At 40.2% G+C, this 17,949-nt stretch overlaps 1 protein-coding gene across 1 annotated transcript in view; it reads right to left on the bottom strand.

Annotated features, from left to right (window-relative positions):
* Positions 1-17,572, bottom strand: part of DNAJC3 (DnaJ heat shock protein family (Hsp40) member C3) — a 33,043-nt gene extending 15,471 nt beyond the window's left edge. The window contains exons 1-4 of the mRNA XM_054192158.1: positions 17,397-17,572; positions 11,087-11,197; positions 9,953-10,077; positions 8,810-8,884 (exon numbers count right to left, since the gene is read on the bottom strand). Coding sequence (XP_054048133.1) covers positions 8,810-8,884; positions 9,953-10,077; positions 11,087-11,197; positions 17,397-17,478 — 393 coding nt within the window. The 5' untranslated portion in view covers positions 17,479-17,572. The remainder of the gene's footprint in view (positions 1-8,809; positions 8,885-9,952; positions 10,078-11,086; positions 11,198-17,396) is intronic.
* Between the last annotated feature and the right edge of the window lie 377 nt (positions 17,573-17,949).

The raw sequence follows: 17,949 nt of genomic DNA, 5'->3' as shown, positions 1-17,949 counted from the left end.
ACTAGATTCCTCAGCATCAGTAGAAAGTATATCTACATGGCATAAACACATATCTCACTTTAAGCACAATATATATTTATAAATTCATGACAGAAACAAATGCAACATGTCACAGAATTTATACTGTAAAGCTGTGTTTCTTACATTTTCCCCAGAAAGAATGGCTACAGCAGCAAGTTAAGATGCTGCAGATGGTGGGGGGGAAGGCTCAACGGGGATCAGCTGGGAATTTATGCACTATGCTTCATATGTGGTTTTAAATAAGTCTAAAGATCTGTCTACAAAGACTCTCATTTCTCAAACCCCTCTCTCTGAGCAAACAGAAGGGGTCACATTGTACTTGCCTTCATTTGTTTAGGCAGCTTTATATTTTCAATGAAAATAAAAACCCAAAATCTCACAGGCAACTCTCCTACCACCCAGGAAGACAAATACAGGCCAGGAAGAATCTGAGCCATTCCCTTCCAAAGCCAGGAAGCCATTTGTAAGATTAGTGTAGGCTGAATAAGGCAGTGGCTTCACACTTGTTGCTGATCAGAATGACTTCCAAAGTTTTAAAAGGGACAGATCAGCAGGACTTATTATTTTTTTTTTTTTTAAACACTTTCATTTGTTTGTTTTAAAAATCAAAGCTTGCACTACCTTGCATTTTATACACAGAATGGTGACTGGAGTCACCAAGTCCTCAAAGTCATCCAGTACTTTTTCTTTCCTCCTTTATCTTGAAGGGGCCTCTTACCTTTTTCTCATCAGAAAGTTCCTCAAACACTTGTATTTTGTGCTTAAGTCTCTAATATAATTCAACATCAGCCCTCAGAACTCCCGTAACAAAATTTCCCCTGGTTCTAACACTTAAGTATATGAAAGGAAAAAGCCTAAATGCAACATCAAAAGCATGCACAGGTCCCACCTCTGTCTTAAAATGAAGAATCTAAGTCTTTTTGAGCCTTATGCAGTTGTTTCATTTTACTTTAGCAAAAATCAAGTTGTACTTAGACCTGAAAATTCTCCTTTATCCTCTACGCTGTCTTTCAGCAAGAGGAAAGGAAAGTGATAAAGTTTTCTTCTTTGTACGCTGATTCCTAATATAAGTCTCAAAAAGCTTTTCTTCTGGTTGGAACAAAAACTCTGCCTATAAACTCCTGATGCTGTGCATACTCTTTGTCCCCCAAAATCTGGAGCTTATAGTAGAGGCAAATTTCTGCACCTGTAATTTTAAAAGTTCCAAGACTGCAAAACCCTCTAAGTTCTGAACTCTTCAGTTCCAGCTGACTTGCTTGATGTCTCCCTCAATTTCTCAGAATTTTCCTCTCAAAAATTAAGAGCTTTTGCTACGGACAAGCTTTATGCTTCCATTTAAACTCATCTCATGATGACACTGCACTCCTCAGACACAGTATGTTTCTCATGATTTACTTGGAGCTGAACTGAATTTTCATATTCAGTGGAATATGGAAAGCAATGTTACAATCATACAGACAAGTCTGATAGCAACAAAGACCATTTGAGTGAGACATCCTAGATAACTCTTAATGAAGAAAGGGAAACTTTTCAAGTTATCACTCAAACTAAAGCCATCAAGTGTTTGTGTGCTACAGTTTGATGAAAATAATACACTCAGAAGCTTTTAATAAGTAATTAGTATATTGCTATGATGTTTTAATTAGTAATGTTAACTAAAGCAAAAGGAATTCTGTTCATTCAACTCCCAGAAAAGAGCTGGAAATGTGATGCCGTTGTTTGATACTCTCACTTTGGTTTACTTCCCAATTTTTTTTCTTGTCTTGGTCTTGTGGCCCTGCGATCAGAGGACTGTCAGTCACATCACTATCAATCACATTTCAATTATTTCTCCTTTTCCTGTGGAGCAGGAAGCTTGGGGGTAACAACTCAGAACAACTGCTTGCACTAAGTATGCTGCATTTCCAAGAAAGGAGCAAAAACACTCTTCAGCTGAATTTAGTACAGGTCTAAGGCAAAACTAACACTCCTCTATGGCCTCCTCCATCCTCCGCCAATGGCCTCAAAGTACAAAGTCAGAAGTTATGCTCTGCTCAGTTCTGCTGGACAAGGACACTGCTTGCTACTGGTAAACATCTCAGCACAGTATCCTTTGCTGTCTTTGAGGTTTACTACATTAGAATTAGAACACTGACTTAGCTGCAGTTTAAGTTGTAGCAATAAGAGCTAGCCATCTGTTAACAGCAGCTTTCATTCACTACCAAGCCCCCTGCCAAACCCGCACCTTATTCCTTTACAAAAAACAAAGGCTGTTACACAGGAATGGCTTTGTTACTGAAAATAATTCTTATCACAGATTTACTACTATCAGTGCTGCTTTATAGCCCAGTCTCAGTATAGGGAAGAAACACACCCTAGGGTAAGCAAACACCCTCTTCCCCCTCCACCCCCCAAGTAAGCAAGATTAAGGGAACAAAATCATCATTCCCACTCAATTTATCAGGTTGAGCTTTAAAAGCATTCAGACATGTATCCATCTTTCTCCCTGTTACTCTCAGTGAAGAAACTGGTTTCTTCCAGAACTTTATTCTCAAGGACTCGACTCAAAACTTTGCAACATTACCTTGCTGCACCCAAGACAGTAGGGAAAGGTATTAGTAGATTGCTTCATGAAACCCAGCATTTTCTTGGCATCTAGAAAGTGCTCAGATTATTTCTAATCAAAGTTAGCAGCCTTGGAATGGCTGCCTTGCATTTGCAGTCAAACATCAAGTATTTAAAAGTTTTCTGATGGGAAAACCATTTTAACAAGCTAAACAATTCATGCTGGTTTTCAAGAAACAACATAAGCCTTCCCCCACCCCCAACTCGCAATACTTCATTGTATTTCACAAGTCCATCAATATGGCTTTTCTAACCATACACAAAAGTTAAGACCAGCCACACACAAGGCTACAAAAAAAATACAATGCAGCACTTCAGAAAAATATTGTTAATATGAGGCCATCAATACAGCCAAGCTGGTATATCAACAGTGACAAAACACTGAAGCAAGACTAATGTTAAACTACACAGGATCCGTTTGCCTTTTGTGTTGGACGCTGCTATCCTGATGATGCCATGTGCCAGTCTGAATTGATTAACATATTTCAATGTGATACACCTATTTGTATCCTACAATTATGCCTTTTGGATCAGCAATACGGTTCCTTCCTGTGCAACAGCCCATAAACAATACAGAAAAATTTGGGCATTTAGTACAAGAATTCTAATGAAGAACAGTTACAACAACCTAGAGAAGAAAAACCACCAACTCAAAATCCATACTCTCAAAGAGTAGAGATTAAAGATATACAGACAATTCACCTGTAGCGTTCCAGTTATCTTAGTATGTATTATGAAAAGACACTATCAACTTGAAAAACTCATAAATACTGTTGTTTAAAAACAAAAATATTGTTAAAAACGTGAAGTGTTACAGACATGCTGTTTCTATCCCTTGCTTGCAGTGCTCCAGCACTACTAATGTAGACATACGCATTCTAGAGCTGTTTTACTTTCTTGCTTTTCAAACTAGTAAATGCACAAACAACGAAAAGAAATTGATACGGCTTGTGAAAAGCATTCTTAGAGGAACTGAAGGAACCTCCATGGTTTGTGTTATCTGAGATCAAGTCATCCACACACAAGAACAGCACACAAAGGAAAGGTCTGCATCAGCAGAGAAATATATTAGGTAACACAGCCATGATGTTAGGTAGATGGAAAAAACGAAGGAAATATTTCAATACCTTTTATTCTTTACCCAGAAAGCTACAGATGATCACAGTACCACAGAAGAATGCATCTGGAAACAACCTGATGTTCCTATGATCTGCTTGAGAGAGCTTCAAATACCCAACCCAAGCTTGCCTACTAACTTACTCAAATCAGGTTAACTTTCTGTGCTGTAAGATGGTCTCTTCCACCTACATCCGAAGTAGTATTATTACACATATCAACCAACCATGGAAAACTGTTGTCCAGTGTATTTTGCAACAGCCAACGGCTTCTCTAGATTAGTAAACAAGAATTTGCAGACGCACGTTGCTCAGTCACTTGGTCTTGGCTGACATCTAGTGGAGCTGGCAGGGATGCCTTCAGTTTCCAGCTTTTAAGTGTTTATGCTTCCAAGGGAGACAGAATTGCATATTCAGGACACCTCAGTGTCCTAAGTGTACAGTATTTATTCCAACAAACTGCAACTGTGAACATTACATTCAGTATAAAAAAACGAAGATAATTTAAAAGAAATATGACAACTTAGTGCTTTCCAGACTTTCCAATAGACTAGGCAGAAGTTCTGTTCTATTTTTGTGTTTTCTACAGAATTCAGCAAGTCAAACACTTGTCATTTTCTCTAGGCCGCAAACAGGGCCATAGACAATATTACAAGGCATATACAAAGGGCTGCCAGGACTTGTACTGCTTTTGTCACCTTTTCAGAAGGCCTTCAATCAACCAAAGCATAGCAATATTCCTTTTATTTTCACTAAAAATCACATGCTTAAAGATAAAATAAATATTTCAGGGCTTTCGTAGATTGAGGCTTAGACATGAATGTTGATGTGCCCACAGATCTGTCCTGTTGACTTCTGTTATTCAGAAACTACTAACCAAAACAGAAAGAAACTTGATATTAAAGCATATAAACGCTCAACCAAAGCTGGAGCAGAGAATTACATACTATTCATATACTGTGAGCAATGACTTTCTAAAGTCACCTAAGGACTCTGGCTTAATCCCCGTTCCATCCCAGGCACTCTGAACACAAGAATTAGACCCCTCTACTGACACCTGCTGAAAGTTTTATTACCCTCTAGGTCCTAGATTTCCAAACTGGTAGCTGAGTTGCAAAGGAAGACACTATAGAGCTTCTGAAGATTAATGAGTTGTGATTCTGTACCTCTAGACAGCAAAAAAAAAACCAAAACACCAAACTGGCCCATATAAGGAACTTCATCAGCTTAGTGCATTTGTTGACCAAAAGGAGAGGTTTCTAGAAACGTAGTATTGCTTAACATGTCAAGGCGTAAGTTAGAATCACACCTTTCAGCTAGCAGGGAAGTACAGAGGAGGGAAAAAAAAAAGGGGCAATTTAAAAATAAGACATGAAGGCCGGGGTCTCAGGAGTCTGTGCTCCTGAAAGGAGTAATCCCATCCCTTCCAGTCAGGCATTCCAGACACGGGCAGGGGTGGGGTGGGGTGCGGAGTGCAGAAACATCCAGAAGAACTGCTCTGCTTAGCGATCATACACTTTAAAGAGGTTTAGAGTACTGACGGAACTTTTCCCACATACTATAAAATTGTGCAGAAAGAATTTAAGGGTATGAAATTTTTTTTTCTTCCCACAAGCATGCACTAAAGGATAGTTCTACTATTATACGTAAAAAATAGTTCCAATGACTCTTTTAAGCTCTACATAAAATTGCCGCTGTTACAAGCTGGGGAAGTTTACCTGTCATCCTCTCCTCTGTTTAGATGGGCTGAATTTTTCTTACTCTTTCTCTCCCTCAAAAATGACTGCATCTCCTAAACTGCTGAGATCCCTTTCAAGGAGCATGACTCCAAGAGAGAGTGGAGGAGGGATAAGAAGGAAAAAAAAAAAAGCTCTTCTGATTCTCCACTGGGATTCAACAGACTTCTGGAACATGCTAGAAGAAAACAGCATTTTTCAGACAGCTCATTACACCAATCACCCTGCAGTTCTAGTTGTCACAGAAAGCAACACTGGTGACACTGACTCTTAATGCAAGCATCATATAGCAAATTACAAACCATCTAATTCCTACATGTCTGTCCTTGAGTAGTCCAAGAAAAACTACTTTCCTTAGTTTCTACACCCTGATCTGTTTTCTCCAACTCAGAAGTGGGGAATATTTCAACATCTGATCTACTTCCTTAAAGTCAACACCTGACCCAAGCAAACAATCTCCTGTGTGAAATCACACAAGAGATAACACAGCTACTCTCATTCACAGGCATACAGCCTACTTCAAGGAAGGCTGGCTTTGCCAGAAGAAAGCCTATCTCCTCTACACAACTATTTCATCAAGAAAAACTTAACACAGAAGGCAAAAACTCATATTTGACAGCCTGCAATTCATTTCTGTAAGCATGATATCCTCAGGACCACCTATTCTAGATAATGTCCTGAAACCCTGCACAATAAAGCAAGCAAATTATTTTTCTTCAAATTAAGATTTCTCTTTCAGTGAAGGGGGATGGATGGGGTGGAGCTTTGTTTTGGTTTTTAAATACAGCATTTCCACCCCATCTTTCCATGATACTCAACTTCTGCAGACACAAACATATGACCAGGCTGCTGCACGCTTACTGATTTACTGTGACTGCAGATTTAGACCCTATGCATTACTAATGCAGGACGGCCAAAGTTTTTCTGCAATTTAGGTCCAGATTCAGACAAAGTTTGCTGATGTGCTACATGCTTACCCAGGATCAGAGCATTCTGGTCAGCTGATATTCAGCCAACAAAGTGAGAGGGTAGAGGGCTGTTCATATCCTGACCTATATTTACTCAGCTAAAGAGCAAAATCATAGATTACATACTCTATTCACATGTAAAACATGCCATTTTAGGTAGCCAAGTCCACAACTAAGTTCTAGTCTAAAAGCCATTGAGATCCCATTGGCATTTCTCCAGGCCATACCTGCCCGAGTAGTAGAAGGAATTTTCACTTCAAGGTACAACCTATTCCTCCTGGCTTCCTGTCGCTTTTGGTAGCAAAGATAGAGTCTGGACATAAAAGTCTTGAAATCATTTGGAAAGATATTCACTCTGTAGCAGCCTTCCTCCTTCTCTCCTCTCATATACAAAAACACCCCAAATAAACACAGAATGTTAATACATTTCACAGTATTGTGACTCTGACTTCCTCTCATCTTGAAGTTAAATGACATTTCTTATTTAAACATACCACCAGAGTAAACTAGGTATTTTAAACACACAGAACTGGTAATCAGACTGACTATCTGAAAGATTTAGAAGAAAACACAGGAAATCTCTCAAATATATATGTATTCTACTTAAGAGTCATGGTACGTAGGATAACTTAATGCCCTCCTGCATATGAATAAATTAACCTATTACAAAGGTTTACTTTAATATTGGCTTACTTTGCTTGAATATACTGTACTTTACTGAAAATTGTGCTCTTCAAGAGAGACTGCTTGCCATATTCTCTAAGTACAGAGGCAACATTGTTCACAGAACCAAGGAAACTGGAAGTAAGATTTAGGATCAATATGGTATCTTCACAAGTCAGCTTCTGAGAAGAAACTCTGTTCTACTTCAGATTTAAAACTTGAGTGAAGACTGAAACTATTTTACTGACCAAAGGCAGCAATCTAAATTTTCGCAGCTGGTTTGGGAAAAAGGCAAGCTATTTGACAGCTGACTGGAAAAGCATTGCCATATGCAGTACCAAACAATACTCCAGGAAACACTAACTGCAAAGAGATGCATACACAAACTCAGAATCAACAATGACATCACGTAATTGCTATTGCACCAACTATGTCCTCAGTTAATCAGAGCTGAACGACATTCTCCCATGTTTGCAAACAGCAGGGCTGCACTGCAATCAGACATGCAACTGCAGACCACACACCCCTAAGAAACTTACTGAGGAAGGAGCAGCAGCCAGAGGAGCCATTGCTACACAAATTTCAGAATAAGCTACTGCAGCTTTGCTATAAACACAAAGACTCACTGGTGCATTTCTACCTGCAAGAGAGATTCCTCCCAACTGCCCTGCAGAGCATACAGTTTAACTGCTCTGTTTTTATCATACATACAGATGTTTAATGGAAATCTAACTGGTAAAACACAGAACTGCTTTCTCCACCACACTTTAAGAAAGCCAACAAGACAGCAGCAGCTGCACGTGCAAATTCTGTTTGTTTTGGCATAAGGGACACGCAAGCTGTTCAAACCAGCAACTCTTGAAGAGTAAGCAAGAATAAGAATGGATCTTATTTATTCTCATGCTTACAGAAATTTTGTGCAACAGAGGGAAACGAGTTTCATATATTTTCTGACGAATTTTGTTCTGGGGTTAGACCAGTTTACTTTTGCAGCATAAGGCCAAAATACACAGAGTACCCATTGAAAGAAAAAACAACCCAAGTGAGTTTCAGGTGGGTAATATCCAACTCTGTTTGTATGGAAACTCTGGGCACTTCCCGATAATGGAGAGAAAGTACTGCCAACACATTTATGAAAGATGAGAACTCCTCTGCAGATGAGAAGACACACAGATGCACGACACTGAAATTCATTGATTTTAACAGCCCAGTGACTAAATTAAGAGCCTGGGATCCTCCTGCAATCAGTGAAGAGAGATAGGAACCTTCAAAGGTTGACCCATGAGGTCCCTAGTGATTTCCCGGGGTGACCTGAATATAGTGATGTAAAGCAGGGTTCAATTACGTACTTTGAGTCCCACATCACTTATCTTTCTTTCTGAATGAAGATTGCTCCCTAGTATAGGCATCATCAAGCAGAGATCATGAAGTGCCAGGCACACCAAAAAAAAAAAAAAAGACTTTTCAAAGTGCTGTGCTACTTCATGCAACACCTTCTGATTTCATCTTCATTACCACACTGCAACTTTATTAGTCATTTATTCATACAAGGTAGCTTAGCTACAATACCTTCTAAGAACAAGAAAGACAAACTCAGGTATATATACGCATATGCTCTAAAGCATCAGAGTTGACACAAGACTTTGGCTCAGAATCCAACCTTAAAAGCACTGATGTAATTCAACTTAAGCCTCCAACTTACTACATTTTTAAAGTCATCCTCTGCTTCGTCAAATTTTCCTTGCTTGAGCAGTAAGTGTCCTCTCTGTAATCTTGCCTGAAATGAAACATAGGAGAATTTATTTTGATTTACAAGTTGGAATTCAGCAAAATACGAAAATAAGTTTCAGTTAGCAGCAAAAAAAAAGTTTCATTTTACTACAGCTAACAAGCTGAAATAGAGATTATAACACCCATTCTTTGTCTTCTCAATTTGACAGTGTCCTTATGAGGCCTCTTTGATGGTAAAGGATTGTTCTGCACCGAACAGAAGAGAAAAAAGTAGTCACAGTTTTTATGAGCAGCTGCAATTTGTGGAAAGAGCCCATTTGAAGAGTTGCATAAAAGAAAGTGAATGTTTACCTTACACCTCTTTCCTTATTATAACTGCTTATAGATTTTAAGAAATTAGCAGAAATAATAAATAATCCCCACATTTAATTCTTTCACTACACTTTCAGAATAATAGAAGCTAGTAAAAAGACAAGTTAATGATTCAGAAGATTTTGATTTATGATAGAATATTTTCATACAACAGTGAATTTAATGTTTGGTCCTTCATTGTAACTATACAGGACATGCCATCGCCCAGGGGAAAGGGAGACCAGAGGATCAGATGGAGAGGAGCCCAGCATCTGAGTCCAACTACTAAGGCAGTCTCCACATATGGTAAGCAGAAGTGAGCAAGGGGTAAGTAAATCAGAATTTGCAACAATCCCATTGGAAGGTAGTGAGATTAGGCAAATCAAATGCCAATTAAGACAGAAGAAAAACAGAGGCATCTGTACGCTCTCTTCCCTGCCTTGCTCTCAGAGGGCATAGCCTTGGTGACTGAGAGAAGAATAACCACAAGTCAGAGAGGGAAAGTGTTTAGCACAAACCCATGAGGAACATGAGCTTAATCAAACTACCGTCAGTTGTTAGAATAACTGGCTAGACTGTACTCAGCATAGTTGCAAGATTTAAGCACGTACACCATTGCTATTATTTTATCCTATTTAAAGCCTCTGAGTGATAATAGATTTTCTACTTCAGTTTAGCAAAACCTGAAAAAACAACCTTCTTCGAAGCAGGTTTTTTGGGTTTTTTTTATGCTTCAACAATTTTCAATTCCAGTAATACTTACTGCTGTGAAGTCCTGCTTTAATTCAACCACTTTACTTAAATCACGAATTGCTGCTTTAGATTTGCCCATGGCTAAGTACACTGTGGCTCTTCTGTAATAAGCAATGTAGTTATCAGAGTCTCCCTCTGCAAGGGAATGAACAGTAATCAGAATACTACCTCAAACCAACTGAAACTTTGGGTATAGTGAAACTGTAACGAGTAAAAATACATTACCTGAGCTTTATGCCACTGGAAAATACTGTCTTTATCAATAAAACAAAACACTTGTAACATTACCAAAGCAATACAGTTGCAGGTTGATTATTTAATACAAATATGGCAGCAGGTTGATTATTTAACAATACAAATTACAGAAACACAGTAAAAGTCAAATGATTAAGAGTACGAAGTTTAAATATGTACATGTTTTTCAGCTTCATATGGGAAAACAGCCACTGCATACTAAGTGTTTATCTCCAACTGCAGGCCTCCATTTGAAAGCATGTTAATTCACCATTCTCCATCCCAGTCCCTGTCCATCATATAGGATGCAAGCAAATAATCCCAAAATGACCAATATGCTAGTCCAACGTCATCACAGACACATAAACCTTTTACACCATCCCTTGAAATAGCAGCAACTTCTTTAATATTCAAGTGGGCACCAACACCCCCTCTCAACACCAAACACATGTACATTATCAAAACCTGAAGACTAACTTCAAGGCCCACACATCCCATATTGTCTGCTGGTCAAAATTCCAAGATCCAGCAATTTCAACACTGTCTAGGCTAGTACATGTATGTACACCCTTATAGGAGACAAACATCAGCCTCTGAAACCAAGAAGAATATTCTTAATATTATTCTCTATACAGTATTTGAAAGAAACAGATGACAGTTACTGTGGGCTCTCAAGGAAAGGTAACAGACCACCCAAACAACCATATGCACTAGAAGACAGTAAATGTTTTACTGTGCTATTAAAAAAAAAACCCACATCAATCCAGAATTTGTAGACAAGGACATCCATATCTGAGGAACAGAACGAGTATTTCTCTTTTTCACCTCATTTGAGGTTGAACTTTAAAATAAATGGAATACATAGCATTGCCAAAAATCTTATGGTCGGTCACTTTCCTGAGATACGTACCTATGGCCGCATGAAAGTGAGACAAAGCATCTGCTAGCTGTCCAGCAGCCAATAACTTCTTTCCCATTTCAAGTTGTTTTTCTACTTCAGCATTTATTCCACATTCAGCTCCTTCAAGAAAAAAAAAAAATGGGTCTGAATGACCAGTTTGATTATACCAAACACATACAGTGATAATATAACACTTATAACAAACAGTTATTGATACAGAAGCAGAAGTCACATCTTTCAGTAATAAAACAACCTGCAGCCTAATAAACAGTTAGCATGTCTTTCCTGCCCCCAAAAGGATGTCAAAGTTAATAGATAAACACTGTAAAGCACCACATTGTGAGAAGGCATCAAATATGCATTTCTATTCCTGTCTGTACTTTCAGTAACATACTTTTGCACATCAAGCTTGATATATAAACTATAAAAAACAGTTTGACAAAAGACATTTCTATGTGGGCTTTCAATTTCAAAAAAATCTGGAAAAACATTCATAACGCACAGATAGCAAGTATAAAAAGCTTTAAGTTAAATTTCATGACCTTACTGATAACTTAGGACTTAAATGAGAACTGTTAATTACTGGAAAGACTGGCTTCTCATCTACTGCACTTCTGCCTCATCTTTGTAACTTCCAAGGCAAACTGTTCCCACAGCACGAGCTTTGGTATAAACAATTAAAATTCTCATTCTCTTTTCACTAACCAGTAGTACGAAAATCACATTAAAGTGGTGTGCCTTCAAAGTGCCAATTTTAGTTTAAAGCTAATAAGTTGCTGCTGCTCAACCAACAGGGAAAGACTACTGTTGAGAAGAAATGAGCAGCTAAGTGCAAGTACATGCTGTACATATATCAATTCAGCCACAGAGGTTTTTCATTTGTACTGCTTCCAGCATTCTTCAAATTAGGACAGAATGTCACTACAGTTTACCAGTTTAGAACCATTAAAATTTCCACCCTATAAACAGTTTTCTTTTACTAAGAGCATACCCTATGCACAATTTTAAGCAAGATAATATATTAAAAACCTGAATAAATACATTGCACTAGAAAACAATGAACTACAATTACTAGGAATCAATTTATTTCAGTCAGGTTTTGTATCAAGCTAATTCAGACAAGCACTTGAATTAATATTAAATACAAAAACACAGCAGCACTTTGAAGTAGTTTCTTAGAGTCTGAATAAAAATGTTACACTACACAGACTGAAGTAAAGTATATCAAAACTTCTCACACTGAAGGGTGATTAAACAAAGTATTTGTAATGAAAGAACAATAAGTTCTGATCACTAAATCATCAAGATTTTAGAACTAGGAACTCTCAGCACCTAGGATCCTAATTTAATTTTCCTTTCCTACTCATTGATATAGTTCATAATTCTTTTAATTCCATATTATAAGAAAATCATTGAGCTGTATACACTAAAATTAACAAAATGCCCTCTGTATCCCCTGGAAAAAGCTCTATCTGCTAAAATGTTGATAATAATTCAGCAAAATGGATTCAAGGGCTTTAATTCAATTATTTGCTTTAGAACAATGACAGCAAACAAATTCCTTTAATTAATGGAAATGACTTTATAAAATAAGCCCCAATTTTGTAGTGAGCAATTGGGTTTGTTTAGACAAAGTTATAATATTAATTACTTATCATATAGTCTATTTAGGGATATTATTAAAAGATGCATTTTAAAATCCATTCTAGGTATGTACAGCTCTGAATAAAATAGGAATAGCTCCACTGATAGTGAAGAAGTATTTCTTGAGAGTCATTTTTCACACACGGTATTCTACTTCAAGGTAGCTTTTATGTGAAGGTCCGATTTTCAGAAAAATTGACATTCTTCACCATTTTGCTGCTTTTCTGGCTTAAAGCTTTGATCATTGAGCAGTCCAATGTCCTCTAAAATGATAAGCCAAGCACTGAAGAGGAAAAAACCAAAACAAATACAACCACCCCGAAACTGGAAAAACATCCCACCGCAGATTTCCCTGGCTGTGGAAGTATACTAGCAACAAATCAGATAACCAACCATAAACAGACCAAAGTATTTAACATGAGCTTAAACAAACAAGCGAAAAATTCTTAAGCTCCATCCCTCCCATCTCTCCCCACATATGAATATCTGATATCTTTCAAAACTTGTTAGTTGGAGAGGCATCCTAGAAGCGGGGCGTAAATTACTCTCTGATGAACCTTCCATTCACCTAAACACGGCACTCAATTTTCACAGTCTCAAGCATCTGAAGCAGTGTCCTTGTTTCACATTTAGTCACATCAGGATAACTCCAAGAATAGATTTACCAAAATTAAGATGTACCTATGCTATTTAGGGTCTTTCATATACGTTATGTTCAGTACAGCTTATAGTTACATAATACTTTAGGTAGGAGAGACATCTTTTTCCTTGAAAATACTGAAGATGATAAATAAAGGAAATGAGAAAGGTGACCATTAATAGTAAACAGGTAAGAAAGAAAAGCAAGAGCAACACAGATAGAGAAATAAGGCAAACTGTAAAGGTCTTGTTCCCGGCAGAACAAGACTAATTATACTAGACATACATTAAAACTTGTCTCTGCAAGTTGCTGAGCATCATAAATTGATGTGGGGATCTCCAGCAGGAGCCCATATAGTCAGTGTAAACATGATGAACAGTGACATTTACCGTAACTACACAGGAACGCTGCACGCTGACCTGACAGTTGGGCTGTTTATTCATAAAAATATATTACTTATTCATTTTCTGGCTGTAGGCAAACATTTGTTCTCAATAAACCACCCCGGAGTAGACATCTGAAAACATTTAACATAGGGACAGCAGTCTAAGGACTTAAATTCTGTGTAACCTATTTGGGTACCTAGTCACTCTTTGGACTGGCAATGAACATAAGGACTCAGGTTCATCTGGAGGAAAAACAAACCAACCCCACAGAGCTCTTTCCAACAGATAGACAGATATTAGTGAGCTGGACACCAAGCACCCAGCACTATAGCTGAAGCAGCTTTGTATGCTCCAGCAAGAAACTAAATTTATGCAAGAGATATGCAAGCATACTGTTTATTTTTAAAGCTTCCAAGTATTTTCATTTGAATATTATTTTTAAAGCCTGCCTAATTGTTATCTATTCACCAAGGACTTCAGACAACCACACACAAGAGCTCCAGCTGTCAAATCAAGTCAGATTTTCTGGATAAATTCAGAGTCTGTCGTCCTGGTACTTATGCCAGAGTGGCAGAGTCAAAAAAAAAAAACCCAAACCAAAAACCACGAACCACCAAACCCAAAAAAGCCACCAAACTACTCCCAAATAAGAATTGGTACCAGCCCTGACAACTCAAAGGAAGTCAGTCAGTCAGCACAGGAAAGAACAGCAGATGCAGCTAACCTGTTTTTCCAGTTAAATACACTCACTTCAAACAAATTATAACTTCCTGGTAGGATTTTTGTTTTATTAGAATAATTGGTGTTAATATGTGGGTACCCAAGTACGCAAACTTCAACTATATCCTCATATAATCAGCCACATCTACAGCATAAAAAGCTTAAGAAAGGCCTCCAGGTTGAAAACAGTTTCAAGATTTTACATTCGTCTACACACTCTTCTTCCCCTGTAGCATTTCCAACTACTTTTTCTTCTTTATTTTAAACTCTTGTCCCCAAGCTGGGTACAGGACTACAAAAATAAACAGAATTAGTACCAGAAACAGAATTTTTTCAAAGACAAAGAAACATGCATGTCACTAATCTTAATCTATTTTCTTTTTTTTTTTTTTTAACATTGAAGATTGTCTTGTCACATGAGTGGGAGAACCTGGTTTGGAGGCATTTTTTGATCATAGTTTTAGCATAGTAAGTCTTAAGTTTGCTTTTATTATTAAACAGGTTTGGGCTTTGCAGGTGTTTTTTTTCCCAAGGACAAGACAGAACAAAGTACGAAGTGGACACGCAACTACAGTTTCAGGAGCAATATGAGAAGATTCACAAGGAGCCTCAGAGCATCCAGTTGAGCCATGTGTAACTTGCTCCCATAAAGTTTTTACTCCCTCTGTTTGCAAAGATAGTTGGTAAATATAGCTAAGACTGGCAAACCAAATAGCCACGCCCCCCGCCAAGTAGCCTTCACTATTTGGGGTGAAAAAAAAAGCCTCACAAACTCAGGACGAAAACGTATTGGGGGGAGGGGGGCGTGGTGGTGAAAGAAACACTTAAGGCCAGTGGTCTGTCAATAATGACCTGAGCTCTGTATACTTAAACACTCTTTCTTCTTCCCCTTATTACATTTCCTTTCATTTACTACTAGGAAGGAGAGGGGGAAGATGAACAATAGTCCTCTATCCTTAGTCGCCTCTTTTTGTTGCTATTATTGTGGACAAACAGCCATGAAGGATGAATCTTCCCAAGAGGTGATCTGTGTCAAATGGGAGCTTATTCAGCACAAGTCAGGGTATTTGAAGAGGAAGAATGCAAGAAACGCAACAGTAAGGACTGAACTGCAACCTGCCACATCACCAATAAACTCATTTACCAGTCAGATATAAATTAGTATTCACAAATATCGACTGTAAGATACAAAGTTGATACAGGTCGACTGTTGCGCTGATTCATGAATCAGATGGCACAAGGCGGACTTCTATTATCAAGACAGCAAGATGTAAATTTAAATGTGAATATGAACACCTTTGAGTTCAAAGACCAATAATACTAGAGAGAAAAAATCCAGATGTTTAAATAATGCGTCTAAAGTCCCTAAATATATACTCTGGAAAATAAACTCATAAACTAAGAGGTTAGTAAGTTCAGTAAATAAGATACAGAACCATCACTTTTCGTTCTATTACTGTATATCTTTATCAACTGAAGTTAAGAAAATATACCCCAAAGTAGGAAATGTGGCTTTGGCAAGGCCACATAGCCCTTAAACCATGTACTTGAAATAGCCTGGCTGCTCCAAATACAGAATCCTCAGCAGGAGCATTACTGTCACAATCCTAAGGGGAAAAAAGTATACTTTGACCACAATTATTATTTTTCTTCTAACACTAACAGAATACACATCCAAAAAAGCAATTCAGCACCACAGTACGTAGTCTTATACTACAGAGCGGTTTTGTCACAGTATGTTCCTGCTGCCACTTGCCAGCTAAAGTATTTGTTAGTTTAGTACATCAACTGAATTTCTAATGTCAGCCCAGGCCAGTCTTAAGTCTCACTTGTTCCGACTACTGACAGCTTCACTTCCACTTCAATCTACCACTGTCAGCTAAAGAACGTTCCTCAGGTGAAACTCTGCCTTTGTGTGCGCAATTATATAACCAAGTTATACATTTAACAGGACCCTGTGAATATAAGTTTGACCATACAGGTGTTGCTGACAGCGTGCTCCAAAAGCAAACAGGCCATTCAAAGTGCTGATAAACTTCTCTGCTAAACTTAAAATACTAATGGTGTGAGGAAAAAAAACAACAATCAGACAACAGAAAGCTACAACAACAAAACATAAACAAACGCAATACAACTGTTAAAAGCCTCAGTGAGTTCATAGGTCTGGCACTAATAATGGCTGTGACCAAGAAGGACCACTGGAAAAACCTCTGAACTTGGAAACTGCGTAAAATTCACACAGAAGTTAGAAATTCAAGGCCAGTATGGAACCGGCCAATGCTGTCCCACAGGTGCACTCGAGGGACACCACGACATTTTCCAGGCCTCACAAGTGCTGGCACTTTATCAACAGGCCGAGGGAAACGAAGCACACACATCAAGCTCCCTTCAACGCCACCGCCGAGGAATTCAGATAAAACCGAGCAGGTTGCAAGCAGCGACGGTGCCCTCATTACGCACCCTTCCCGACAGCTGTGATGAGGTGGCACTTCTGTACCTCCTTCTTCCTCACACCCCTTCCAGAAATATTCCCCCCCCTCCCCTCCGCGGACGTCCCGCGGGGGCTGTCCCGCCGCCATGGCGGTGGCACCGGCCGCAGCTCCCTGCGGGCAGGGCCGCGGTCCCGCCGGCTCCGCTCCGCTCTCCCGCGGCGCCTCGGCCCGGCTTTACCGGCTGCCCCACAACCCGGGCGGGCACCTCAACGCGCTCAACCGGCGCCATCGCTGAGGAGAGCCCGGAAGGAGGACGGACGAGTTGCCCGCTGTGGGCCCGCCGGCAGCCCCGCCTCAGGCTCGCTGGCCCCCGCGAGCCACGGAGGGAAGCGGCGGCAGCCACACACAAACACACACGCTCCAGCCGGGCCCCGCAGCTCCCCCCCGCGCCCCCTTCACAAACCCCACCGCGCCGGGCCTCCACCCTCGACCCTCACCCTGGTACTGCAGGTCGAAGAGCACCAGCAGGAAGGGCAGCGCGGAGCCCAGGCGGCCGGCGGAGGCCGCGGGAGACACCATCGCCGCCGCCCCCCCCCCCCGCGACGCCCGCGGCGACAGTGGCGGCGCCCCCGGACGGACGGCTCTAACTTCTCCGGGTTGGGTCGTGGGCGCCTCTGATTGGCCCCGCCGCGCGCGCTCGCCCAACGTGGAAGCGACGCAACGCCGGGCCACGCCCAAGCGGGCAGGGGGAGAGAAGGGGAGGGCGGCTCCGCGCATGCGCGGTAGGGAGGTGGGGCGCCGGCGTCGCCATTGGGCTTGCGCATGCGCGGGAGGGCGAAGCGATGGCGGCGCCCGCAGCGGTCTGCCCGCACTGGAAATGGCGGTGGGCCCCGGACGTCCCGCAGAAAGGAAAACCCTGAGTGTCTCCATCTGCCTCTGTGTTTTATCCCGTGTCGCTTTGCTCACTCGCCTGGGATGAGGAGGGGTTTGGTCCAGGCCCCGGCTTAGCCCCGCTGAGGGTGCCAGCAGACCTGGAAGAGGCCGCAGGCT

Source organism: Rissa tridactyla, chromosome 1, assembly GCF_028500815.1.
Source record: "Rissa tridactyla isolate bRisTri1 chromosome 1, bRisTri1.patW.cur.20221130, whole genome shotgun sequence".
NCBI lineage: Eukaryota > Metazoa > Chordata > Aves > Charadriiformes > Laridae > Rissa > Rissa tridactyla.
This window is presented reverse-complemented; position numbering and strand designations above follow the sequence as displayed.